The sequence below is a fragment of the Ceratotherium simum genome, chromosome 5, assembly GCF_057802395.1.
Source record: "Ceratotherium simum simum isolate JZ-2026a chromosome 5, ASM5780239v1, whole genome shotgun sequence".
NCBI lineage: Eukaryota > Metazoa > Chordata > Mammalia > Perissodactyla > Rhinocerotidae > Ceratotherium > Ceratotherium simum.
In genome coordinates this window covers 46,915,465-46,941,284 of record NC_141904.1, presented here as the reverse complement: position 1 = coordinate 46,941,284, position 25,820 = coordinate 46,915,465, and the positions used below count along the sequence as shown (strand labels likewise).

The 25,820-nt window shown below is 45.6% G+C and overlaps 2 protein-coding genes across 6 annotated transcripts in view; one reads left to right on the top strand and one right to left on the bottom strand.

Annotated features, from left to right (window-relative positions):
* EXOSC7 (exosome component 7) overlaps nt 1-11,971 on the bottom strand; it is a 34,601-nt gene extending 22,630 nt beyond the window's left edge. The window contains exons 1-3 of one of the 2 annotated variants that reach the window (XM_004419594.3): nt 11,867-11,971; nt 2,104-2,205; nt 1,706-1,800 (exon numbers count right to left, since the gene is read on the bottom strand). In XM_004419594.3, coding sequence (XP_004419651.1) covers nt 1,706-1,800; nt 2,104-2,205; nt 11,867-11,923 — 254 coding nt within the window. In that variant the 5' untranslated portion in view covers nt 11,924-11,971. The remainder of the gene's footprint in view (nt 1-1,705; nt 1,801-2,103; nt 2,206-11,866) is intronic. The other variant, XM_087430844.1, reaches the window with a different exon arrangement.
* Nucleotides 11,972-12,093: 122 nt separating this feature from the next.
* The window catches only part of ZDHHC3 (zDHHC palmitoyltransferase 3), a 58,623-nt gene continuing 44,896 nt past the window's right edge, over nt 12,094-25,820 (top strand). For all 4 annotated transcript variants that reach the window (XM_014791242.2, XM_014791234.2, XM_004419593.3 and 1 more), the window contains exon 1: nt 12,094-12,241. The gene's annotated coding sequence lies outside the window, so the exon portion shown is untranslated. The remainder of the gene's footprint in view (nt 12,242-25,820) is intronic.

The window sequence follows — 25,820 nt, the reverse complement described above, 5'->3', positions numbered from 1 at the left end:
TATGTGATCCTAGGAAAGTCGCTTACCCTCTCTGAACTCCATTTGTCATCTCTCTCACAGGATTGTTGTGAGGATCAACTTCTGTGTTTGGAAGTGAAGATTGGCAGACTACAACTTGCTACACAACTAGCATTTGTGCAAAAAAGGGCTGACAGAGGAGGCACAAGGCTGCTATCTTTAGAGAGGCCTGCTTCCAAGGTTGGCCCTCAGCTGGCATCTGGGAACTTGACTCCCAGAGTGTTCCCAGTCAACATTAAACTATGTCCACTGTGCCTAGCTGTGCATGCAAATCATGGTTTATGCAGAACATTTGCTTTCCTTCTAGGAGTCTGGAATTTCGGTATGTGTTAAGCAGAGGGTGCTTACGTGACCAGCCCCAATAAAAATCTTGGGTGCTGAGTCTCAAATCGGCTTTCTTGGGCAGAATCGTTGCACATGTCGCTGCATTTTTTTGTGTGTGTGAGGAAGATCAGCCCTGAGTTAACATCCAATGCCAATCCTCCTCTTTTTTTTTTTGCCGAGGAAGATTGGCCCTGGGCTAACATCTGTGCCCATCTTCCTCCACTTTATATGGGACGCCGCCACAGCATGGCTTCACAAGCAGTGCGTTCGTGCGCGCACGGGATCCGAACCTGCGAACCCTCGGGCTGCCGAAACGGAACACGCGCACTTAACCACTACACCACCGGGACGGCCCCGTTGCTGCATTTTTGTTGCTGTATGAAATCTTAGCTATGGGTATAACTATATGCTAAGTCTCGTGAGTCCTTCCAGCAAATCTCTGAATGTGCGGGTGGTCTTGGGGACCCTCAATATAGTATCAGTATTATATACTTGCACCTAGCATGAGCCAATAGAGATCTTTACTCACCTCAAGAAGGCCTGCTGTCACCACCTAGCTAGAAGTGAAGTTATAGATAGAAAATGAGACTGAGCCAGCAACCCAATAAAAAGCCCCAACCCCTAGAAGGGAGAAGTAACAAGAGGGAGAGAAATAACATTTACTGAAAGCCCACTGGGAGCCAGTCATTGTGCTAGTGGCTCACTCTGTCTTCATTATCATGTCCTCATCATCACAACAATATTATTATCCCCATTTTTCAGATAAAGGAATTTAGCACAGACAGACGGAGTAACTAGCCTGAAGTCACGCAGCTGGCCAGAGAATGAAGCCAGCAACAAGGCTGGCTGGCTGCAGAGACTGCAGAGTCCTTGCTCTTCCCACACTGCCTGCCTAGCTGCCACTCCCTCAGCCGTCAGGCTGCTTGGCTGGCCCTAGTCCTTGCTCCACCAAGCAACTCATGAAAAGTTTTTTGCAAAGCTACAGCAGGAGGAGAAGCAGGATGTTTTAGACTAAACGATCCTTATCATCTACATTTGATATTTTTCAAAGCACCGTAACACCCATCATTTCACTTGACTCATAACCACCACGTGCTGGGCTGCCTGCAGATGCCCTCCTTTTTCAGACAGGGAAAATGAGGCCCAGCGAGGGCCAGGTGATTAGGACAAGGGCAGGACTTGAGCCACGACCTTCTTCCACATATCCCAGTGCCTGGCACATAGGAGGAACTCAGTAAATATCTGCTGGCTGGATGAATGACGATTAAACGCAAAATAAAAGTGGGCTCAATGGGAAACCAGAGGTTCATTCTCTGAATCTTCATCTTTAGTTTTTCTTTAAAAATATCTGCATAGTACTGACCAGTCAACAAAGAACTCCAAGTAACCTTCATTTGGTTTCTCCAGCTTCGGTGTCCCCATTTCTGCTTTCACTCCTACCAAGATGTCTGTGTGACCCTGCAGACATATGCAAGAAGGGTCCTCACTCAAGGCAGGCAGCCAGGCACCCAACCACCTCCCTCCTCTCCCAGACAGATGCCCCTGGGGTACTCTCTTAGGAGCAGTGCTGGGACTTGGAAGTGGCCCTTTGAGAAGGTGAGGGGTCCTGCAGATCTAGACAAACCCCTCCCAGAGTTTGGCCTGGATGTTGGATATCCCCCAGAATAATTTGCACTCCAAAAGCCCTGAGGGGCCTGCAGCTGGTTCCCCGGGGCCTACCCACTCCTCTACCTGGGCATGGACTGTGGCCACAGTACTCACCATCTTGACCCTGGCAGACCCACTGGTATTAGACACCACATCGGTTTCCACTTCAACACATCGGTAGTCATCACAGCCACGGCCATCCACACGGAGGTCTTCCTAAGAGCAACAATCACAATCCTAAGGCTGTGATCCCAAATCATTAAAAGACTCCTAAACTAATTCACTCCTTTTTTTCCCCCTAGAAAAATATGCAATACAACATCTCCTTTTCTCATAGTGAATCATCCAAAATTCTGTCCTCACAGCTAGTAACAATATTACTATTTTACACATGAGGAAATGGACACTTAGAGAAGGTAAGCAACTTATCTGAGGTCCACAGCTAGCGAGAGAAAGCTAGGTTTCCATCCCAGGTCAGTTCGAGTGCAAAGTCCATACTACATACCACTAACCAGAAAAGGCACACAAAACAAACAGAATCTGAACAAGAGACAAAATAAGCTGCCTCTTTCAAAATCCGCAATTCAGAAATTGCACCAAGTACGTGTTGTCAGAGCCACAGGATACGACTCTCGGCTGTGGCCCTCCTACCTCCCAAACTCAACAAGATCTACTCCGTAAACAGCTAAATAACTACCTGATATCTTCTAAAACAGGCATTCTCTAGGACAAGGTCAACAAACTTAGGCCTGCGGGCCGCCTGTATTTGTAAATCGTTTTATTAGAACACAGCCATGCCCATCCATTTAGGTATTGTGTGTCTGCTTTCAAGCTACAGTGGCAGAGCTGAGTGGCTGTGATAGCAACTACAACCTGCAAGCCCAAAATCTTTACTATCCGGCCCTTTACAGGAAAAGTTTGCCGCCCCCTGCTGCAGAAGATGGGTTTCAGGGTGGTCTACATACTGCCTGTCCCTTTTCCCCATTTACTTACATCTTCAGTTATTTACTTTATTTACTTCTATCAGTATAACTCATAAATATCTATTTTATGTTGTGGTTATAATCCAATACTATCACTATCTATTTTGTGGCTCAAAGTGTTCCAGATTTGTCCACTGGGAGCTCTTCTGTGTTGCTTCCTGCATTCTTTCAAATGCCTCCAACCTTTCCTGAGCACTTTGTTACTTCTGACAACACAAGGTGTTCCAGTCTCCTGTATTTTCCCTGCCCCAGCCCTGGGGTCAGCCTTTTCTCCAAGAAGACCTGGTTCCTTTTACTGGAGAATGATACTTAAAAACCAGAATCCGGGTGCTCCGGGTGCTAAGTCGGTTCATTGCTACTGGAGCATCACTGCTTCTAGACCTTTTCAACAGACAGAGCTAGAAAATATGTGCATGTGTACTAAGCCACGTATATATCCACACCTATATTTATTTTTGTATCTCTCCATATATCTAGTAAAAAGCCATGTGTTCATACTGATAGGTTGGTTCTAACCTTCCTCTTGTCTTATTTGTAACTTCTTTCTCAGACAAAGAGAAACCTGGCTTTCATTATCTACAATGTATTTATGTATTAGTATTCACATAAAGTAGTTACACAATTGCTAACCCACAGCCCTGTGAGAAACAAATTTACTAATAGGGCACAGTATTTGTGTAGAGCTCTTCTTGTCTTTAGCCTACAGTGCCCACTCCAAACAGTGTTTTTCTGGTGTCTTCCCCCATCCTTAGGAGTGGCTGTTACTCATTTGTACCCATTAGGTTTATTTGCAACTGTTGATGTTTCAGTTTGGGTACCCCACATCCTGGTTACTTTTTATTTCTCATTTACTTCTGGGTATGTGGACAACTACCAGGGTTCTAGGAGTCAAAGCTATCAGAAAAGGTATGCACAGAGAAACGTCACTGTCCCCTCATCCCTATTTTCATGCCTCCCCTTCTTTCTATCCCTTTCCCACCCACCCCAGGCAGGTGACCAGTCTCTTTAGTTCCTGGCTCACCTTTCTCGTACTTGCTTTGCACAAATGAGCAGACACATGCATATCTTTATATTCCCTCTTTCTTATAAGAATGGTGGCATACTACACATACTTTTACACTTTGCTTCTTCTTTTTAATACATACGCAGGAAATCACTCCACATCAGCTCATAGAGATCTTCCTCATCCTCTGTAACATTTTTTTGTGTGTGTGTGAGGAAGATCAGCCCTGAGCTAACATCCATGCCAATCCTCCTCTTTTTGCTGAGGAAGACTGGCCCTGAGCTAACATCCGTGCCCATTTTGCTCTGCTTTATGTGGGACGCTGCCACAACATGGCCTGACAAGCGGCGCGTCAGTGTGAGCCCGGGATCCGAACCCGGGCCGCCAGCAGCGGAGCGCATACACTTAACCGCTACGCCACAGGGCTGGCCCCTGTAAACATTTTTTGAAAGCACTTTCTTTTTTCCAGAAAAAGAATCATTAGCTTCATCAGATTCTCAAAGGGGTTAATGCTCCTCAAAATGTTAAAAAAAAAAAAAAAAATGCTCTGAAGTATGCAATTGTCACAAACTTGTCTTTAAACTGCCTGGCTAATTGCTTATGTGATTGACTTTTTTATTTTGAGAACTAAAATATAGAAAAGCAAAACACTGCATGCTCCCCACCACACAGTACTACTACCATCTGTCATGTTTGTTTCAGCTCTTTTACTCTCTGGACTCCCATTAAAGGAAAGAAAATAAACATCCTAAGTCAGGTTGAAGTCCCTTTGCAGCCCATCCACTCCCAACCCACTCCTTCCCTAGAGGACTATCTGGAGTCTGGGGAGGCATGTATTTGCAAAGCAACAGAATTTTAAGTCTAGGAGAATGTGCCTCTGGTAGTATTCCATAAAGTGATCCCTCTTCACTGGAGGATCCCAAAACTATGTAACTGGGTCTCTTCACAACCCCACCCACAGAACATGAAGGCTTCCTAGGCCAATCTTTGACACCGCCACCCTCACCCGTTAGCCCCATCCCCCCACCCCTGTTGTACCCTGCTAGGAAAAGGGAAAACCCGGCCCAGAAATATCATTTACAAGGAATCTTTCATAGGTTGCAGGTATGGTACAAGTGTGAGCAATCACTAGGTGCATCAGTCATGGGTACCAGGCCTGGTCCCGCCATTAACTAGCTGCTTGACCTAGGACAAGTCCCTTCCTCCTCTAGACTAATTCCGTCATTTATAAAAGATGGAGATTGAATTAGATTAGAAGCACTCAAAAGTGCTTCTCTAATTCTACAGATCTTAAACAGCCACAATTATTTGCAAAAACTACTAGTAGCTACTATTTAATGTGCATTTACTATATACTAGATAATGTACAAGAAACACTACACAGGTAACACATTCAATCCTTACAATCACCCTATCAGATAGGTATTTTTCATTTCATTTTACAAACGGGGAAACAGGTCAAAAGATGCTAAACGGCTGGCCTAAGGTCACACAGCCAGTAAGCAGCACTTAAATTCCAAGCCAGAACTCCTAACCACAATTCCACATGGCCTCTTGCATTCTAAAAGGTCTCTTCGCTGTGCAACAAGAATCAGCACAGCCTCCCTCAAAGGATAAAGTAGCTGGCTATACTAGTTGGTCCTGATGATGGTGATAATGACTCTGAAAGCAGGGAGGCCACAAGGTTACAAGGCTTCCAACTACTGCTTTAAAATACCACTCACTCTGGAAAGATCTAGTCACAACCCTTTGTAGTGACAACCCACTTGTTGCAGGATGGGGCTAGGGGAGTGTCAGAGAACTGGGCCTCACCAGATCTTGCCTTTCCAGCCTTTAAATCACCCTCTGTCCCCTGGGGAAGGCTCAGTGGGAAAGGCTCAGGTGTCAAGAAATAAACAAAAAGCTACAAATTTTCCTTTCCAAGGATGCATAAAGCGTAATTTTTTTTCACAGAAAAAAGCAGCCAAAAATGGGAGAAAAACAAACCAAAACACCAAATGAACTAGTCCATGAATCACTGCAACCAGGACAACTTTCTTTTTAATCCAGTTTTCCTCATAAAAAGCTTAGGAAATCAATCACCCAAACCTGCTTGGCCTGGCTTACAGCCTGATGCCCTCCCAGAATTTTTCTTCATCTGTAGTACTCAGGAGCAAAAGAATTAATCCACATGTGAAAACTTAAACAGACGCAGCCCTGAAGTGAAAGTTCCATTTAAAAAATCAACAGAGATGTCAACAGGTGATGGACAACCAGAGCAGAGTCTTGTTCTTCCCAGCAGAGGGGACAGAGGCACCTTTCTAAACAAAGGGCTTCTGGATGCTGGGATGGCTCCTGGTGACTTTCAAGCTGTTACTGTGTGATCACAACCCTGCCAGTTGGGTGTGGTGTGATGGCATCACCTCCAACCTATATGTAAATCTCTGCTGTCACGTACCAGCTTTCTGACCTTGAGCAAGTTAGTTCCTCAACAGCTGAGTCTGTCCTTCATCTAGAAAGCAGGAGTAACCCCGATCTCAGAGTTACAAGAGAATCCAAAAGCCATAAATCACTTAAGGGGAACCCTCAGCAGAGAGTAGCACATAGGGGTCCCCCCTCAGCAGTTCCCTTCTCCTGCTTCTGGGGGCACGTATGAGCTCACTGATCCTCAAAAACAACCCTGGAGAGAGGTTACAGATGAGGACACTGAAGCACCAAGTTTCAATCCCCTGTTAGCAACAGAGTGGAAGGACATATGACTCAACCCAGAGCTGCTTCTCCTCATTACCCAGGGAACCCAGGCCATTACTCCTCAACAGAAGCCGGCAAGTCATCTCTAAAAATCCAACACACTTGAGAGGATTGAGACTTAAAGTGGTCCTCTGAGGTGATGTCCCCCCCCCCCCATTACCTTGCTTTGACTTGTCCAATACTTCAGAGCTTGCTAGAGGAGAAGTGAGGCCAGAATGCCTCCCCTACGAGAAAGCAACCCCACCGCTTAGGAATGCGACCACACCTGGTCCAGCTTTGCAGACTCAGGCCCAAGACACAGCAGGCAAAACTACATGTTGATCCTCGTTTCACTTTCCAACCCTGTTGAGTAGCTCCACATTCCTTTGAAAGGATGTGATTCCACTCACCTTGCAAGTGCCTGGCGCAGGCTTCTTGTGCCATGGGTCTGTAAATGGAAAATGCATATGGCTCAGAATCAAGAGTCCTGGGGGCTGGCTCCAGTTTGGCGTGGCCGGATTGACCTAAGCACTGACTGCTCAATCTCACAGCTGAACACCAGGCTGGGCCCTGTTCTCCCTCCTCTGTGCTGCTCCCCCAACAATGCTTACAATTAAAGCTCGATCCACAGGCAAGAAACTGAAACCATCAGCTGAGCTACACTTCCCTTCAACAGCCAAGAAAAAATTCAATGAAATGCTTTGACAGGGCCCCAACAGGAACGCCTCTTGATGGGGCTCATCAACTGCTGTGGCCTGGTCTGAAACTATGAGGGCCAGTTTAATGCCAGGTCATGGCCATGGCACCCAATGGGCAGAATTCTGGAAAGTCTATTGTGCCTACAGTTCTACTGAGGCCACATAACCGAGTCACCATCCACCTCCTGTTGGCCAGGGCCAGCGATAGGTTCCTGACCCAAAGGCACACAATTCAGAGAGTGACCAGCTCTTTTTGGCATGAAACTGATTCTCTCCTTGGAATTCAATCTCTGATCTGGGAGATATTTGAGAGAAGAAGGGAGTTAAAGGAGCTGACAGGTCATAGTGTGGAGGGAAGCTGGAGAGGCCACACAGAAGTAAAGGTATGGACACAGTTTACCAAGGTGAAGGGAAGCTGGACAGCAAGCAGCTGCGGAGAAGGGACACACTTCAGCAGAGGGAAGTGGAGGTGTCACCAGAGACACACAGACAGGCAGACAGTCACAAAGACCACGTGATCCACGGTGGAGCCCACGAGAGGCAGGGCCCCAGAACTGCTTAGGGACTTCCTAGCCCATGCCACAAACCCCCTTTTTCTTTAGATAATGTAACAATCTCTAGCCCTCCAAATCAAAAGAGCTTACATCTCAACAACCACAGGCCGAATCCCTAATGGGTCACTATGAAGACTGGGGCAATAGTGTGGATAGTTTGGGACAAAGCCACACTTCTGATGGAAAAAAACACTTGAAAGGGAGCCAACATCTCTTCAGGGTTGGCCACATGCCACGTACTCAATACTCTCTTACCTCATCATTCCTCACAACCCCATTCTGCCCCCAGATGGACACGTTCTCATCTTACACAGGAAGAGCTAGCTCAGCCACCCAGGAAAAATCACTCTTATTGTGAATGGTGGAGCTGGGAAAGGAACCCTGTTCAGTCTCACTCCAAGTCTTCATTCAAACAGAGGTGGGAAGACCACGTGACCTCAAGCAGGAGGGAGCAGAGATTTCTGCAGCAGACTCTAGGCTGGACCAGGCCAGTGGCTTGCCCATAGGCCAGTGTCTGGAAGCTGCATCAAAATCTCCCAACACTTTCTGAAAAGGTCCATTCCCAGGCCCCAGCCCCAGAGATTCTGATTCAGAAGGTCCACGTAAAGCCTGGGAATCTGTACTTTGTGGGTGAGTAAAAGGTGCTTCAAGGCTTCAGAATCACTGGGCTAAGATGGAGGTTAGCAATATCATCTCATGGACAAAGAAAGCACATATCTAGGCAGTTAAGCAAACCTGAAAAAAGGATAAATCCTAGGTTCTGGAAATTCTGAAATCTGCCCCCAAATTCCTGAATATTGTAAAGGGAGAAAAAAATAATTTGCAATAACAGGTTACTAAAACAAAACCTGTAGAAAGAAATGCAAAATAGGGTTCTAAGGGAACTTATAACCAACATCAGAAAAATACTACCTAAAAAGATAACAATGTAGCAATATATGTCATATACTACTTAAGGTCTAGAAAAATGGTGGCAGGGGGTGGAGGCCTCAGACTTTCCCCTCCCCCTCCTGTTTCCCCACATGTTTTCAGAGGAAAGGAGAAAGCGAAGTAGAAGTGGGGATTCTCTCTAGTCTTTGCCTTTGGATCCCTATTTAAGGAAGGGAAGACAATGACTTTCAATGCAGCGGTTAAGCGGCATGAGAGTTGAGTATGGGCTCTGCAATCAGACAGACCTGGATTTATATCCCAGCTCCACGATGCACTTACTGTGTGACCTTGGACAAGTGACTGAACCTGTCTGAGCTCAGTTCCTCATCTGTAAAGCAGAGACAATAAACTTACCTTTAGGACTGTTACCTTCAAAGGCTGAGAGAGAACTTAATAGAAACCAATCAAATCATATATTAAAATATTGATTTATCAACCTTTCCATTTACCCTGCGCCACTCCCCCAGATCCATTCTCCATCCTCTCCTGCCCTAATCTGTGCACCAGGTTAACCCCCCCTAAACTGCATCACCTGGATTCCCTTTGCTGGCCTCTGGTTGGGTATGGCCAATGGAAGATACCAGAAGGAGATCAGAGAGTGCTTCCCCTTTCCCCCTAACCTGGGGCCACATTTCCAATAGAGCCTGCATCTACCCAAGCCTACAACTCCTGTTGGGCAACTCTTCCTCCACAGTTCCAGCTATCACTGGCATCTGATTATTTCCTCCCTTGCCCCTTTGGCCTACGGGTAAACTTACTCCTGTGGAGTATGTCTTCTAACATGTACTTTTTTTGCTTGAGCCAGTTTGTTGGTTACCATTACTAGGGACTGAATTCTCAACACACATTGCCACGTTAATTTCAACTGCTTCTAACTACCACCAAACCAAGATGAAATATCCCTGAAATAGTAAAGGAATCAAAGGCTGAAAGGAAAGGGATGCCAAAAGCTGAAATTGACCATGCTGGACCAAAGGTGAAAAGTAAAACAAAAAATGATTAGGTCTGTGCAGGCAAGGACAGGATTCTGGCTAGGCATTGCTTAAGGCGCACTGCTGGCACTCAAAAACCAATAAAACAAAACTTTAGGCAATTTTAGAACTGAATCAGTGGAGATCCTGTGGTAGGCTCATTCACCTGCATTCTGACCTTTATTCAGACAGTGTAAATTCTGTTTTGCTCCTCCTTAAATACAGAATTCTGCTTCCCTCCTCCATAAGTACAGCAAATTTGTGGCCAACGTTAATACCCTGATGAAGAGATTTATTTAAAGTCAATTACTCTGCATGGCTCTGCGATACATAGAGCAGAGCGTTTACCAACAACTGTGGCCCTAATATGTCCATGGTACTGGTGACAGCTTTAATTTAAAAAATGAAAACACTGTCCAACTCATCTCCCTTTTAAGGTCTACCTTACTCATTCACCATCACTGAGTATTTACGAAGTGCTGGACACTGGCTAGGCTTTAAGGGTACCATACAGACAAGTCAAGAGATTATTACCTTCCAAGATCCATGATGAAGGAGTGACTGAGCCTCTAAGACCTCTAGGATCAGGCTTCTAGCCACCTCTACAACCTGATCTTCCACCATTACCCCAAGCCCACTCTTGTGGCTCCATGCTTCCTCCACCTAAGGGCCTGTGGACTCACCATTCCTTCCTTCTGGAAGGCTCCAGCTTACTTAATTCTTAGTCATGCTGAGAGCTCAACTCAAATACTATTTCCTTAGGGAAGCCTCCCCTGACCTCCCAGACTAGATCAGATCCCCAACCGTTTTTCCTTCACAGCACTCAGTACAATTTTACATATAAACACACAAAGAGATCTGTAATTTCTGTCTCTTCCTTCTAGCATGGGAGCTATATAAGGGCAAGCTCCTTCCCACCCTTTGAGTCTAGCTCAGTCCTAGGGTGAAAGAATGAATGAATGAGTCCTGAAAATACACAGGAGGGACACTTGACATGGATTTAGGGGAGCAATTCCATCTCCTTAGGGAAGCCTTCAGAGCATTATAGCCCCCAGTATTCTTTAGCTCCTTTGACCTCCACTGACTATATCACTCTCTTGGCATATATCTTATATTCCATCGCCTTTATTTTATTCATCCTTGAAATAATAAAAGAATGAAAAGCTGACGAAAAAGGGCCGCCAGAAGCTGAAATTGACCATACTGGACCAAAGGTGAAAAGTAAACAAAATGATTAGGTCTACACGGGCAAGAACAGGACTCTGGCTAGGCTTTGGCAGACATCTGGGAGACGTCTCTAATCTGGGGAGGTTACCCACAGGAAGGACACACTTGGCTTTCCTTGGTAGCTCATTACCAGGCCCAAGGTTCTCTGACTTTCATTCTGGAGCGGTCAAAGCCAGGGACTGAAGACTAAGCACACAATATCTTAGTATAGTTATAGCTGCCTCTAGGGATCTTAGTTCTCCACTGGCAAAATGGGAAACAGCAACAATTACGCTACCGGCTGAGGAGCCGCTTTTTAAACTTTTTAAACCCTTCCCCCTTTCTTTGTGAGGAAATTTATATTTTCAAAGCGCTTTTACGTTGGATGCCTCCTCTCCCTGTGCCTCCCAACCACGAGGTGAGGAAAAGCGGGCCAGAGGCCCACCTCCAACCCCCATTTCCTGGAAGAAAAAAGAGAGGCTCAGCCCAGGGAAGCGACACAGGAAGGCCGAAGAGATGGTGCTCCCTCGCTAAGAAAAGGCCTCAGGGACTGCCCACCGCTTGCTACCGGGGTTCGGAACCTTGTGGAGCCGTAAGGCTGCAAGTACACATACAGTCCTAAATGGACGCTCACCGCCCGGTCCTAAACACGCCCGCGTTGCCGGCTTCGGGCGGCAAACGCCGGCCGCCGAGCTGTTTAATCACGAGGTAAACCCAGGCCGCCGCAGCCCGGCCGCCTCCTCCCACGCGAACCGAGGGCCGGTCGCGACCCGCAGGGCGAGAGGAACCCGGCGGCCGACGCTGACGCCGCTGCTGGAGCTACCTGAACGCCATGCACGATGTACACCTTCTCCGCCTCGCTCAGCGCCACCGACGCCATGCCGCCTAGCCGCCCGCGCGCCGCACGTCATCCGCCCGCCTCGCCCCCGCGCCGACCGCGCCCCCCCGCGCCCGTGCGTCATCAACCCGCGCGGCGGCCGCTCCTGCAGCCGCCGCCGCCGCCACTGTCGGGAGCTCGATGGGCTTCTCCTGCGCGCCGCCCCGTGTCTGCCCGAGTGCAGGGAGCCGAGGCGCCTCGTGCCGGGGAGCCATCGCTGCAGCCCGAGGCCGGGTCCCGGGTCGGGGTCTGCAGGGGGAGGCGACGGCGGCGGCAGCCCCACCGGGGGTCTGGGACTGGGAAACTGCCTCCGGCTTCACGGTCAGTTGGGAGCGGGGACTGGGGTTGGTGAAAAAGCTCGGGTGAGGCGAGAGGCGCGGGATGGGGCCGGAGCCGGAAGACTCGCAGTGGGAGAGGCGCGCGGCGCGGTTTGCACAGAGCTGGAGTTGAAGTAGCAGGTCGTGTGTGTGTGTTTGTGTGTGTCCATCCGAAAGAGAGACCGACCCCGAGCGAGGGCGAGGCGGACGTCGTGATTAGCCCGGGGGGCTGTCTCCTCGCTCTCCCTACCCCCCGACCCCCTGTCCTGCATTTCCCTGGTCCCCAGAATGGTTGACCACAAGAGGCGATGCAGCCCTCTTTAGGTGGTTCTCGATGGGAAGTGTCCGGGCCGGGAGTGAGTGCCCACTAGTCCCGAGGCGTCCTCACTCCAGCCCAGGGATTCTCCCCCCGCCCCCCTCTCTCTGAGGCTCACCGAACGCTGACCCAGGACTTTGCTGGATCCCCTTGCCCTAGGTGGTCGCCAGAGCATTGTCCCAAGGGGAGTGAGGGGGAGAATCTTCGTAACCGGCTCTGGCGAGGGGCATAGCGATGGCTAGAAGTCCTGGCTTGATGGGGTGGTCGTTGGGAGCTGTGAACAGCTGCCCGAAAAAAGGCCAGCCCCGGCCATGGCCGGGTAGGAGTATGGGCCTTGGATATCCGGAAAGGATGCCTGCAAGGTGAATATGGGGTCACTGAAGGAGCCCATTACAGCAGGGCAGACAAGGTACGATGCACATTTTAAAGGGGCCATGTGGATAAATGGGGGAAATTTAACCCCAAGTGATTGAAGAAAGAGATGATCTGATGACTTTTCCAAATGTCCCATTTTTGAGGAACCTCCCTGTTCTCAAAAGTGGAAGTAACCCTTGATGGCTTGATAATCCAAACAATGTTGGGTTTTTATCGGTAGTAGCTTCAGTAGTTTCACAGATAACTATTGGGAGCTTGCTATGGATGGGCTTTGTGCTAGCTTTGGAACACATAAGACAAGTAAAACACAACTTCTGCTCAGAGAAGCTCCCCAGGCAGAGGGGAAGGTTCCAGGGCCAACATAACCACAGAACGTGGTGGTTAAGAGCTATGGTGGTAGCATCACTGAGCACAGTGGGGTAGGGAAGTGGGTCAGAGGAGGGTACAGAGAGGAGGTACCTGCCCACATTCTTAAGCACTAAACTGGTGAGCCCCAAAATAGATGATCTCTTCTCAGTAGACTGGACATTAGTTGTTTCTTATGTCTACTCTACTACGTAGTTGTCTACAGGTGCACCTACAGGGGAAGACATGTTGCGGGGTTGGACTTTGCTCTCCAGGGAAACTGGGAGGGGTGAAGCCAGAAGGGTTTCCTCCCTAATGAAAGCACAGGTGCCCCACCTGTTGTGGCACATAGATGCCATATGTGGTTGGATGCCTGGGTTCTATGTGAGGAACTCTGTGATGAGATAACAAGGGACTGCTGATGTTAGAAATGGTATTTTGTGCTCGAGATTGCTCAGAAAGGAGAGATCTTTGGATGTGGAATTTTAGTAGCTAGGATATATAAGGGGATTGAGGCTTTAAAAAGTGGCAGCAAATGGACAGATCAGAAAAGACATGGGAAGAAAAGTCTGAGTTTGGATACCATGTAATCATCTTTGCATAAAAATCTTTTAATACATCTTTAAAAATAGAGAATATAGGGGCCGGCCCGGTGGCACAAGCCGGTAAGTGCGCGTGCTCCGCTGCGGCGGCCCGGGGTTCGCCGGCTCGGATCCCGGGCGCACACCCCCGCACCGCGTGGCAAGCCATGCTGTGGCAGCGTCCCATATAAAGTGGAGGAAGATGGGCACGGATGTTAGCCCAGGGCCAGTCTTCCTCAGCAGAAAAAGAGGAAGATTGGCAGACAGGGCTGATCTTCCTCACACACACGCAAAAAAGTAGAGAATATATATTTAAACTGTTTTCCTGACAACTGACTAAAAGTTCCTTGCTAGAGAGGAGTGGGCAGTATTTGCTAAATAATGTTATGAATGATGTCTGACATGTTAGGCTAAATAGGATGAGAGGCGTAAACAGTAGAATGTTCATTTTAAATTCTCTCCAAAAACAATTACACCTTCACTACTTCAATGCTTCCAGAACATTTTTATCACGTTTGTTGTGATAATGCATTAGACATTTTTTAAACCCATAAAATCAGAGTTCTTTTTTGGTTTAGTGAAGCAATTCAAAGAGTTTATGATAGCCAGAAAATCAAGAAGCCAAGGATGGCACGTTATTCTGTTAAACCAGTTTTTCCGTCAGGTCAGATTCTTTTGGGGGCATACTGTTTTGTAGGTCTGTCTATTCTAAATCTCTGTACTCTAGTACTTTCATTTAACAGTAACTTACATAGTTATTATGTGCCAGGCACTGTTCTAAAGCACTTTATAGAGACTAACTGATTCAGTCCTTGCCATAGCCCTATGAAGCAGGTACTGTTATCCCTATTTTACAGATAGGGAAACTGAGGTACATGGAGGTTAATTGTCTTCACCAAAGTCACAGGTCACATTACGGGTAAGTGGCAGAGCCGGGATTTGAGACCAGGCAATCTAGCTCCCATACTTGCACTCCTAACCATTCGCTTATGCAGTCTTTCGCCCGGGGCTCCATTTCATTCACCAGAGTATTTAGTGAAAGAGGCCTGTGTTGGTTATGGAATTGGTAACTGCCCTATTAGTTTTAATTCCAAAAACAAGGAGTCTGTTCAAGCATAAACTCACATCCCTTGAATCGTTTTTGTAGAGAAATGTAGACTATGGTGCTGTTGTGAAGTTCCTATATCTGTTTCAGCCAACCCTTTTAGATAAGAGGAGAGGTTACATACAGGCCAACTAGAGCTTAACTCCAAGTAGCAAAGGAGAGCCCTCAACAGCAGAGAAGGCCGATGGGTCTGGTACGGAAGGTTGACATAGGCATGGAGACCCAGATTCCAACCATGTGCCTTACTCCCAGAATAGACATCTAGAAGCTCTTCAAACAATCAGGAAGTACTGTATTTGTTTACATACCTGTGAGTCGCTAGTGTTCTCGTGGGTCTGAAGAGATAAAAAACTGAAAAGACACACCTACCTAAAAGGAGTTTAGGATTTATTATAGCTGGCCAGCCCAGGCACTTGAACTAGTGCATGAACAAGATAATAAAATAAAGTGCTCAATTGAGGCGCATGGTAATTAGCCTCAGAGGCCAGCCTATAATAAGGTGCTAATTGTGCAAGCCAGGTATCAAGGGCAAGAGGTAAAGAGCTGCTGCTAGCCACTAGCAAGCAACAATAACGTTACAGAGATGGAGTAAATCTTTCCCACCTAGCCTTGGTTAATTAAGGCAGTAAAAACCGGTTACAGAGGAGCTTCAGGGCAGTGCTGAGTCCAAGGTGCTGAAGTTGCAGAGAGCTCTTAAAAGCCCAGCAGGGGAACATTTTATTCCAAGTCTTAAATAGAGGTAGCCAAGTTTTAGGTCTTTTCCTTTGCATTTTCACGATTAGCCCAGCACCCCAGAAAAGCAAAAGTGAGCTACTGTTTTCCCTATAGATCTGTTTCCTTTAAACACTTTGCATTTGTCCTGTCTGCCTTGTCTTAAAGAATATTGGATATTAAAAAACCTGTGATAGTCTGGCCAGCAGGTCTGTGTCTGTCTTGCTGTTCTAGAAATTATAATTTGGGATTACAGTGATAGAAAAATTGATAGAAATACATGGGTAAGCTTATTCCCACTCAGAGGAAGGGTCTTCATATGTGTTTCATTTTCAAAGAGTGGCGGGGTGCTTCCTGTGTCTCATTAGGGCGTGTGTAAGAAAAGGAGATCACATATCCTCATTAGCAAATCTGGAAGTATTTAAACACACATACACACCCTGATAGCCATAGAAAGTAACAGAGTGTGAAGCAGAAATGGAGGGGTAGTGTCTTGATATTGACCTGTTGGGGGCAGGGGGAGAGGCTAATGCCATGCTGCCTCTAGTTTCTTCCTGTTTTTGCATTTTTTAATCATTTACCTTCCTGTTCAGAAGCAGATTCCAGAGGCAAACGGCTAGGTCATTCCTGGCTCTCGACTGAAGGTGAGAAGGCCTCCGTTGCATGTCACACCTAATTCAGTCTTTCATCCAGGAAATGCCAGGAAATATCAGGCAAACTCCATCTTTTCATGGTTCCTCCAAACTGTAACTTTCCTGGTATGGAGAGATTTGGATTTTCTTAGCTACCTAAGACGTGAGTGTCTCCTCTTCAGGGTCAGTGGAGATGGAATGCCTTTGGGTAGGATCAGTTTTTCACCTTAGGAAAATGAGCCTAGTGGGACAAGTATAGTTCTGGCCACAGTTCTGTTGCAATTAGTTTTAACTTTGTTATGTACAAAGTGTGCATTGCTAAACCAAGAAAGAGTAGCAGAGAATTCAGAAAGGCAGGTTGGTTAGGAAGATAATGATCTATGGTGGAAAGACTATTGGGTGTCTATTCCAAAGATCTGGGCTTTGTCGCTAACTTGCTTGGTGACTTTGAGCAAGTCAGTTAACCTCTCTAAGCCTCAATTTACCCTAAAATACATATCTTACCAGGTTGTAAAATTCAGAATAGATCCTGGATATATAAATATTTAAACATTGAAAAACGGTCATGTTTAACTTTGAATTTTAAGACTTCCCTCTTTTACCACTTCGTAATATTTGATGTATTTTGATAGTGCTTTTTCCTCTCTGAAAACAATTAAATGAATGAATGAAAGGAAATGGTAATTACATGCCATACTTGACTGAAGAAACTGAGCATGCTCAGGAAAATTGCTAAGTGGTGGGTTTCTTTTTGAATATTAACAAAGAATGGGAAAAAGAAGTTAAGGGATGCTTTTGGTTAAAATATAAAATCCAAAAAATTAACAAAGGAAATGTTTAATTTGTTCCTGAGAACAGAGGATTCAGAATCTCAGCCCTGCGAGGGATGTTAGCAGTTAGCTCAGTCTTCCCTCTTGTTTGATAGATGAGGACACTGAGGCTCAGGGAGGGTAACTGTCTGTCCGGAAATTATGAGGTTGGCGAGCGGCAGGACTGGAAGTGGAATTCTGGCCTCTTAACTCCAGGCCCAGTCTTCATTCCATTTAGTGCTAGCCTCCCGTCTATCTCCAAAGCCCTCTAACAGGTGCCAGAGAGCCCGTCACCTGGTAGGCAGGGGCTTTGGACTCGTAGAGCACACTACAGCCACGTTCCTCCCAAAGCTGTGCTCTTGCATTGCCACTTATAGTGCCTAGGATAAGTGGGATCAGCAGAGACCTGCAAGCTAAGTGGCTCCCATTCTTGAAGCCTGGTGCAGTTGCGATAGTTGTTCTCTCCTCTTCCCTGGCTCTTTCCGAGCCCTCCAAGCCCTTTTGCTTTTAGTCTCTAAAAAAGCCAGCCTCTTAGCTGGGTGATGTCACAGTGGCTACATGTCTGCACATGGCACAATGTGGGGCCAGATGCCATTTTCAACACCCTCAGGTGGCAACCTTTGCTGGTTGGTCTCTGCCTAGTGTGGGTGGGCTTTCTCTCAGAAAAAGCAGCCTGCTAGAATTTGGTGCCACAGGAAGTGTTTCCCAGCAGAAGCAGATTTTAGGGACTCAATTTTAAGGTGACTCTCCTGACTGAAGCTTCATGGCCCTCCTGCTTCCTGGGTTAAGGCAGGATCAGTCTTCTAAATGTTGGCTGGTGTTCAGCCAAGGCCCCACTTTAGAGTATAAAATGCTTAAGTTCAGGCCTGTGGCCTCTGAACACCACTGCTTGTGGCCCACCCACTATCTCTGCATAACCATGTGTGGGCAAGAGAGTCAAACTGTAAGTAACCCAGGTCACTCGTGGAAACATCAGCACCCCTCCCCTTTTTGTATTCTAGATATTGGGCAAAATGAATGGTTGTAGTGAGTAGTTCAAAGTAGGCTCTGTAATGAGAGCAGGCTTAGGAGTGTATCCTGTCTCCACTGCTTGCTAGAAATATGAATTTAGGCAAATCTCTCCTTGCCTCAGTTTCCTCATCTCAAAAAGAGGGTGAGAAAGTGAGCGTACAGCCTAGTGCCTGGCAAGTAGTAGACACTCAGTAAGGGTCAAGGCCGCCCTGTACAATCAGCATGCCCCACACTGTGGCAACCGCAGTCAATATGCCCATCTTGGAACCTGCCCTGACAGAGACCAGAAGGCAGTTCAGTGCCAAATGAGGTCGTGCACCTGGTTACAAAGGGTTCCAGATACTATGAGAGTAGTATCACACTCATTGACAAATAGTAATTGAGTAGCTAGATCAGTAATATATTGTTGCCTTTATAAAGATTTTCCTGCTGGGTTGCAGACTTTCTGGAAAGAGGAGTTAATGCAGGAAGATGGCAGCATAAGCAACTAGTAGTTACCATCCGTTAGACCTAGAAAGGAAGTTAGCCAACTCCCTAAACATTTTATGGAAGATCAGCTGACTCTTTGAGCTTCATTTCTTCACGCATGTGTAGGACAGGCTGGACTAGAGTTTGGAAGAGGTCAGCTAGGCCCTAGAGTGTCTTGCAGAAAGGCTGTGTTTTCGATGGCCAAGTGTGTGAGGTGTCATGCTAGTGGGTGTCATGCTCCATTAAAGAGACAGCCACCACAAGTAAAATGACTCACAGAAGAAAGAATGCTCTTTTTAAAAAAAGAATGGGTATTATAGGCTCCCAGGAGCTAGTGGAAGGAAAGTCTGCTTAGGGTCCATTTCTTGGGTTTTTAAAAAGAGTCGCAGAGCTTAGAGATCTAGCCCTTCCTGCTCACTTCAGAGATGAAGACGTTAAAGCTGAGTTGAAGTGACTTCTCAGGTCCATCAAATGTGTGTGAGGGAGGAGGAAGCAGAACTTGTGTTTCCTGCTTGGCTATTCCTCCCATCCCCCTCTTGCAAAAGAAAAAAAAAGCCATGTGCTGTGCTCTAAATGGGGTCTCTGGTGGCAAGCAGAGCTGGCTTTGAATCCTGGCTTTACCACTCCCTCACTTTATATGACTTTGGGAATATTACCCAAACCTCTGTGCCTCTTTCCGTCTATACAATGAATAATAAAAGCTACTGTGCCGGGTTATTGTAAGAATTAAAACGAACTACTTTATATAAGTCCTCAATCATAACAGGCATTCAGTTAATGTCAGTGCCCATCTCTATTCCTGTAGACAGCACCATATGTTTTGTCTAAAACATATGTTTTAGACACAATCTCAAGTGGGCTTTGATTTCCTCATCTGTAAAACAGAGGAGTTTGACTAAAATCTATTAGATGGTCTTTAAGGTTTCTTCCAGCTTTAAAATTCTGACTCAAGTAGTGATTTTTTTTTTTATAATTTTATTTATTTTTTCCCCAAAGCCCAAGTAGATAGTTGTATGTCATAGCTGCACATCCTTCTAGTTGCTGCATGTGGGACGCGGCCCCAGCATGGCGGGAGAAGCGGTGCGTCGGTGCGCGCCAGGGACTCGAACCCAGGCCGCCAGCAGCAGAGCGCACGCACTTAACCGCTAAGCCACGGGGCTGGGCCCCCCTTTTTTTTTTTTTTTTTTGATTTTTCTCTTTTGTTTTTTTTGCTTTCTATTTTTATTGATTTCTATCTCTTTTGTTCTATTTACTTAGGGTTTCATTTTCTTTCTCTCTTTTTTTTTTTCCGCGAGGAAGATCAGCCCTGAGATAACATCCATACCAATCCTCTTCTTTTTGCCGAGGAAGGCTGGCCCTGGGCTAACATCCATGCCATCTTCCTCTACTTTATATGGGACGCCACCACAGCATGGCTTGACAAGCGGTGCGTCAGTGCGCACCCAGGATGCGAACCTGCGAACCCTCGGGCTGCTGTAGTGGAGCGTGCACACTTAACCGCTAAGCTACCCAGCCCCAAGTAGTGATTTTTTTTACCAGTTAATCTTATGTGTGGTCTTGTTTTCAAGTTGTCTCATTAATTTTTCTCATTGTTGCAACATATGATAAAGCATACCCATAAAAAGGGAAAGTAGAATGTGTTACTCAAACGAGTAGTTTCTACTGATCCCCAACATTTGTGACCTATATTATGTCATCACATATTTGAGTGTGTATTTTTTTAATAGATCTAGAAAGCCAGGAGATGGTAAACTAGCCAGTTGTAGTACAATAGTCAGTTTTAATAAGTGGAGGAACTTTTGGCTCTCTCAGCTAAAATCCTAAACTTTTTTCTGAAATGGAGACCCATTGTTAGGAGTTTGAGTGTGTGCATGAGTGGGTTTTATAAGAAGGTGGCCAGTTATGAGGCAAGAAGGTAAATTTACCTTACTGACCACTTCCTGGTTCCTTCAGTGTACTTTGGTGTGTATAGGGTTTGGTTTGGGGGTGCAATATTTTACTTTTTTTCTTTTTTTAATTTTTTTATTGAAGGTTGAGTATGACAGAAGCAAGAGACAGGCAGAGGGAGACAGACCCTCCTGTAGAGGCAGAAACAATGTAGACTTGTTGGTAAAGATCTCATGGAACAGGCCAGGGTGCTCTGCCTGTCTGGACACCTTCCTTAGCTGGCAGGGTGTGTTGTAGAAGATAAGTCACCTTTCCTTTGGAAAGGCACACCCTTACCTTTTGGAAAAAGTTTAGTGACTCATTCTAGTTTTTCATGAAATATTTCAAACATAGTGATTCATGATTCATTCTTTGTTTTTCTGAGTTTCATCTAAAAATGGGTATAAAATTTACAATCCTTTTAAATCCTTACACAAATTAAATTAAGAAAATTGTAGCCCAGATAAATTAATTTTCTGCTTGATCAGATTCATTTCTAAAGCTTCTAGGGCATGGACCATTTATTCATCTTTGAAGTTGCAGGGCTGGCTTGTGAATACTTTTAGACTTGAAGTCTATCACTCTAAAATGTGAGAAGTTCTAAAAGAGGCAAACACCATATTCTTAAGACAGTAGGATTTAAACCATAGAAGGTATTGATATACTCATTAAGATGAATTTCAGTTGAGAATTATGATGGAAATATCAGAAAAGATGTTACCTTCTTTCAGTGGACCTTTTAAGTGATAGTTTAAGGGTAGACTGAGTTATTTAACTGTGCTAAAAATTAGGTTAGGTGAGAATTCAATGTTTAGGACAAGTTCAAGAGGATGCCAGCCCAGTCCCCAATAGCAGTCCAGCATAATACTAGATTTATTAAAATTTTAAATAGTCACCTGAAACAAATTTTGACCTAAGTTAAAAGCTTCCTATTTATGAGTTTCTACTACCTTGCTGATGTTTGTGACATCTGCTAAGGAGTTGATGAAATTGAGTTTCAACGATATAGTTCTTACTAGTAGGGACCTAGAAGGTTTAATCCTTTAATTTTTTTTATATATATATTTGGATAAACCTTATCTCTAAGCCAAGAGAAAATAATTGCAACTGATTTTGAGTTTGTTAAACCAGTCTGTGTACAGATATTTCCTACAAGCCTTAGTGTCTGGGTTCATTGTCCTTTGTAAATGCTACTTTAATCTATACAGTCCCAAGATCTGCTGTATGCTGTGCATGAATGCATGTGTGGATGTGAGGATGTGGGTGGGTGTGGTTTAGGAAAATAATCTTCACAAGGTACTTTGAGATGCCTTTAAGGATTTGGTTTTAGATCTAGCTGAACTATTCCATGACTTCAGTATAGGATCTTGTCTCATGAAAGCAGGTGAAGTAGAACTTGTTGGCAGTCTGAGAGGATCTGGTGTTCTTGGGACACTCGTTGAATTGAGAACAGTGGAGTTTTGGCACTCTGATACATCCAGTGCAGAACTTTTATGTTTTATGTGCTGGTCATGCCTTTAGCCCCTGTTCATAAAGTATAGGCTTTGGGTCAGTTTTCTTAGGCCAGGTGATGGATTTATAAGTATTTGCCCCCTATTCAACAAATGATAATTAACTACAGACACTATAGCTGGATTCTGCCCATCACTAATAGTCAACATTTGGCCAGGCATCCAGCCTTGGGGCCTGTGAGCTTGGCATTAGCATCACCATTTTCAAACCCTTTGAGTTGCCAAGCCGTGGATAGGAGCTTGGGAATTGAGTCATAAGTGGTATACCCCAAAGGCGACCCAGCACCCCAGCCCCTTGGGCTCATAGGACCCCAGACTGCATTTCACTAAATACATTTGTGTCTGGCTGTCTGGGTTAGTGGAAGGACCCACTTGTGGTCAGGCATCGTGAAGCATGTCTGTTATCCATAGATGGATCTGGAGGCAATTCTCTGGACCAGAAGCAGTGGGGTTTTTTTAGAAAATTAGCTCTAATTTGAGTCATTTCTTGGTTTTGGCTTCTGAAACTCTAAGAAGGAAGAGTAGATGATTTCCTTAGACTTATGACAGGACATACTGCCCCCCATAGAGCTCAGATTGTCATTCTGACACTGCATCTTTCTAATCAGGATCTCTAGCTCTAGGGAGCTCCAGAACTTCTCTGATGCTGTGAATCTTTTTCTCCAATGACTTCCTTAGCCCCAGGGCTTAGTCCCTTCATCTTTCTGGGCCTCAGTGCATTCCTCTGTCAAGTGGAAAGAATAATTACTTTGGACATGGATTACTAACATATGGAAAAGCCAACTCTTTTTAATGCTACAAAACCTTTGACCAAAAAAGTACAATGTAGAGTACTATAATTAAAATTGCAAAATGATCGTTGTTCTCGATCTTTCTTTGGAAAACTGGTAGCTACTTAGAGGAAGAAAAACCTCAGTTCCACCAAACTGGGACTCAGGCCTGTTGCCTTAGTGCCTCCCTGGGCTCCTTGGCCTCTGGACTGAGTCCTCTTGTCTGTCTTGCCTGTCACTGCCAGAGTGGCCTTACTGTAGCATGAATATGGTCCTCTCACAACTTTCCTCAGAAACTATAGTTGCTCACCATTACCTCCAGGGTGAAGTCCCAACACATCATGAAATTTGAGGCCTTGTAAAACATAACCTTCTCCCTACCTTTAAAGTTTCATTTCCAGTTATCCTCCCCCACCCCATTCCCAACAAAGCCCGCATATGTACACACTCATGTGCATGCACACAGCCCTGGACATCCAGCCCCCACCAGCGCCACCACTGGCCCTGGCAGGTCTACCCACCCCCTTGCCCTTATCTAAGCAATACACTTCACCTGGCTCCATGCCCTGCTCAGATCCCGCCCCTTCAGAAGTCCTTGCCATGAAAAAGTCTATTTATCTCACTTCTGGTTTTGTGGGGGGTTTTGTTTGTTTGGGGTACTGCCCCTCTGTTGTGCTGTTCATTAGTCACCTATGTGTTAGGATTATTGTGGAGTGTGTCTGTCTGGTTTATGTATCCATTCACTCAAGAACTATTGAGTTGAGCACATACTCATGTCAGATACCAAGCTACAAAACTAAACAAAATGGGACTTGCAGGTTAGTAGAAAAAAGCAAATAAGATTAGTCTTACCAGACTGGGAGCTGGGAGAGGGGAATGGCAGGGCTGAACAGGGCAGCACAGACACATTATTGTACTCATCATCCCTTATGTGTGAGCCCCCTGCACAGTTCCTTGCATTTAGTGGCTGCTCCATGAATGTCTTTGAGTTGAGTTGAATTGAAGAGAGAAGTCTTCAAGAGCAAATAGGGCAAGGGAATGGGGTGCCGGGGCGGGGGGGGCTGGAGGAGGGTATGAGGTGTCCGGCAGGGGTGGTACTGAGGGTTCTGGGACCCACCAGCCTCCTCGTGTACCTGCGCCAGACGCCCAAGCAACCAGTTCTGCCCCAACTCCTCTCAAGCAAGGACTCGAGTGGGGAGTGGGTCCTTGGCAAAGAGTCACTGCTCAACCCCAAGGATTGGAGTTTCCCTAATTCAAAATAGAAAAGGAAAAGAGGTCAGTATTTGCCAGTATTGTTGCCAGTATTGTCAGTATTGTTGTTAGGGACAGAGTGAAGGAAATGTCTACAGTTCGTTTCAGCGTGGGTTTTTCCCCATATTTCTCAGATTTTCGTTTGGCTAATTTAACGAACAAATCCTTATTGGAAAGCTACTTCCATTGTTTTGGTGGGGCTGGGGGCCAAGTAAACTTTTTATAGTAGTATGCCTCGCTTGGTTTTGATTGGGATATTTTGAAACTCTAAAGTGTGGATTGAAACGTGCTCTTCAGTTCAACACTTAGTGTCTAGCTCTGCCAGGTGCACCCTTGGCTGAGTCCTTTCCCAGATCACAGGCTCTCACTCACCAGTGAGGGGCAATGGGAAAATCTGTACACTCTTTGGTCCCTCATTGTTCGAGGATAGAACATTCTGATTACTTGAGTAAGAGTCCCAGTCCACCTTCTTCCTGGTCCTATCTGGTGCACCCTTCACCATCTAGAATATGGCCACTGAAAGTAAGCAGACAGGTCCTCCAAGAGGTGAGCCTGGGTTCACAAAGCTCATGCCTTTTACTCATGCATTCGTGTAATGAACACATGAAGTAAGTGACTACTACGTGCCAGGCACTGGGCTAATGAAAAGACAGGGCTTGCAGCCCTCAAGAGCTGTATGGTGGGAGAGCAGAGCAAGTCTTCCCTAAAGACCTATAACCTAAAATGAGTACCCTTCTTTTATAAACCAATCTAACAAGATTTAGTTTTATTTGCTTTTCTAGCCAACAGCCAATTAACAGTAGTAAATAGAAAGTATGTTGGGAGGACTGGTAACTAGAGACACAGAAATGACAGTAGCCAGGAATGGAGGAGGAAGACAAAGAACCATACAAAGGAGATGCTGGAATTACAATTATAATAGTCTGAACAGACCAGCTGGTGTGAGGCCGAGAGCCCAGTGAATCTCTGTACCCCTGAGGACATCATTACCTAACACACTCCAGTAACTGATGTTCCTAGTAATGACTCTATCTCATTCCAAAGAAATGGATAATAATTGTACTTAAGACAGGAATGGCTATAATATCTTTTTTTTTAATTTTGGTTTTGCTTTTATTTTTAAGATTTCCATCTTAACCATCCAAATCTTTAAAGTATGTTTCTGCTTAGGAGCAAGTTACAGTTACCTGGGAAATTTATTTATATGGAAGGGCTTATTCTCAGTAAAACCCCACATATGAAACATAACTCTAGTTTAGTCAAGTCATTGCCGTATGTACAATCAAGCATGAGCAATTGTCAGAGGCTAGAATACAATCAACTACTCTGAATATACTGGGGACATAATTTAATCACTGGAAGTATCTAAACAGGAGCATTGCTCTCAGACTTATTTTCAGTGATCATTCTTTTCTGAAAACCATACCATTTATGATCATTGAAGAATGGTTTGGTGGAGCCCACAGGTTGTGATGAGATGACCCTCTGCAGATGATGGAGGTTATGCTACAGCAGACAGGGGTGGGCTGGTGAGTTGTAACTGACCATCTCCGCCACCACAAGCTGTTCTTCAGGGGAAGCAGGAGTCGAGATAGATCTCAGTCATTTATTTGGTGGTTAAGAGGTGCCTAGAACTAGGGGTCAGGAAACCTCTGTAATGAGCCAGAGAGTAAGTACTTTAGGCTTGTGGGTCATACTGGATCATACTGTCTCTGTCACAGCTAGTCAACTCTGCCATTATAATGCAAAAGCAGACATAGACAATATGCAAT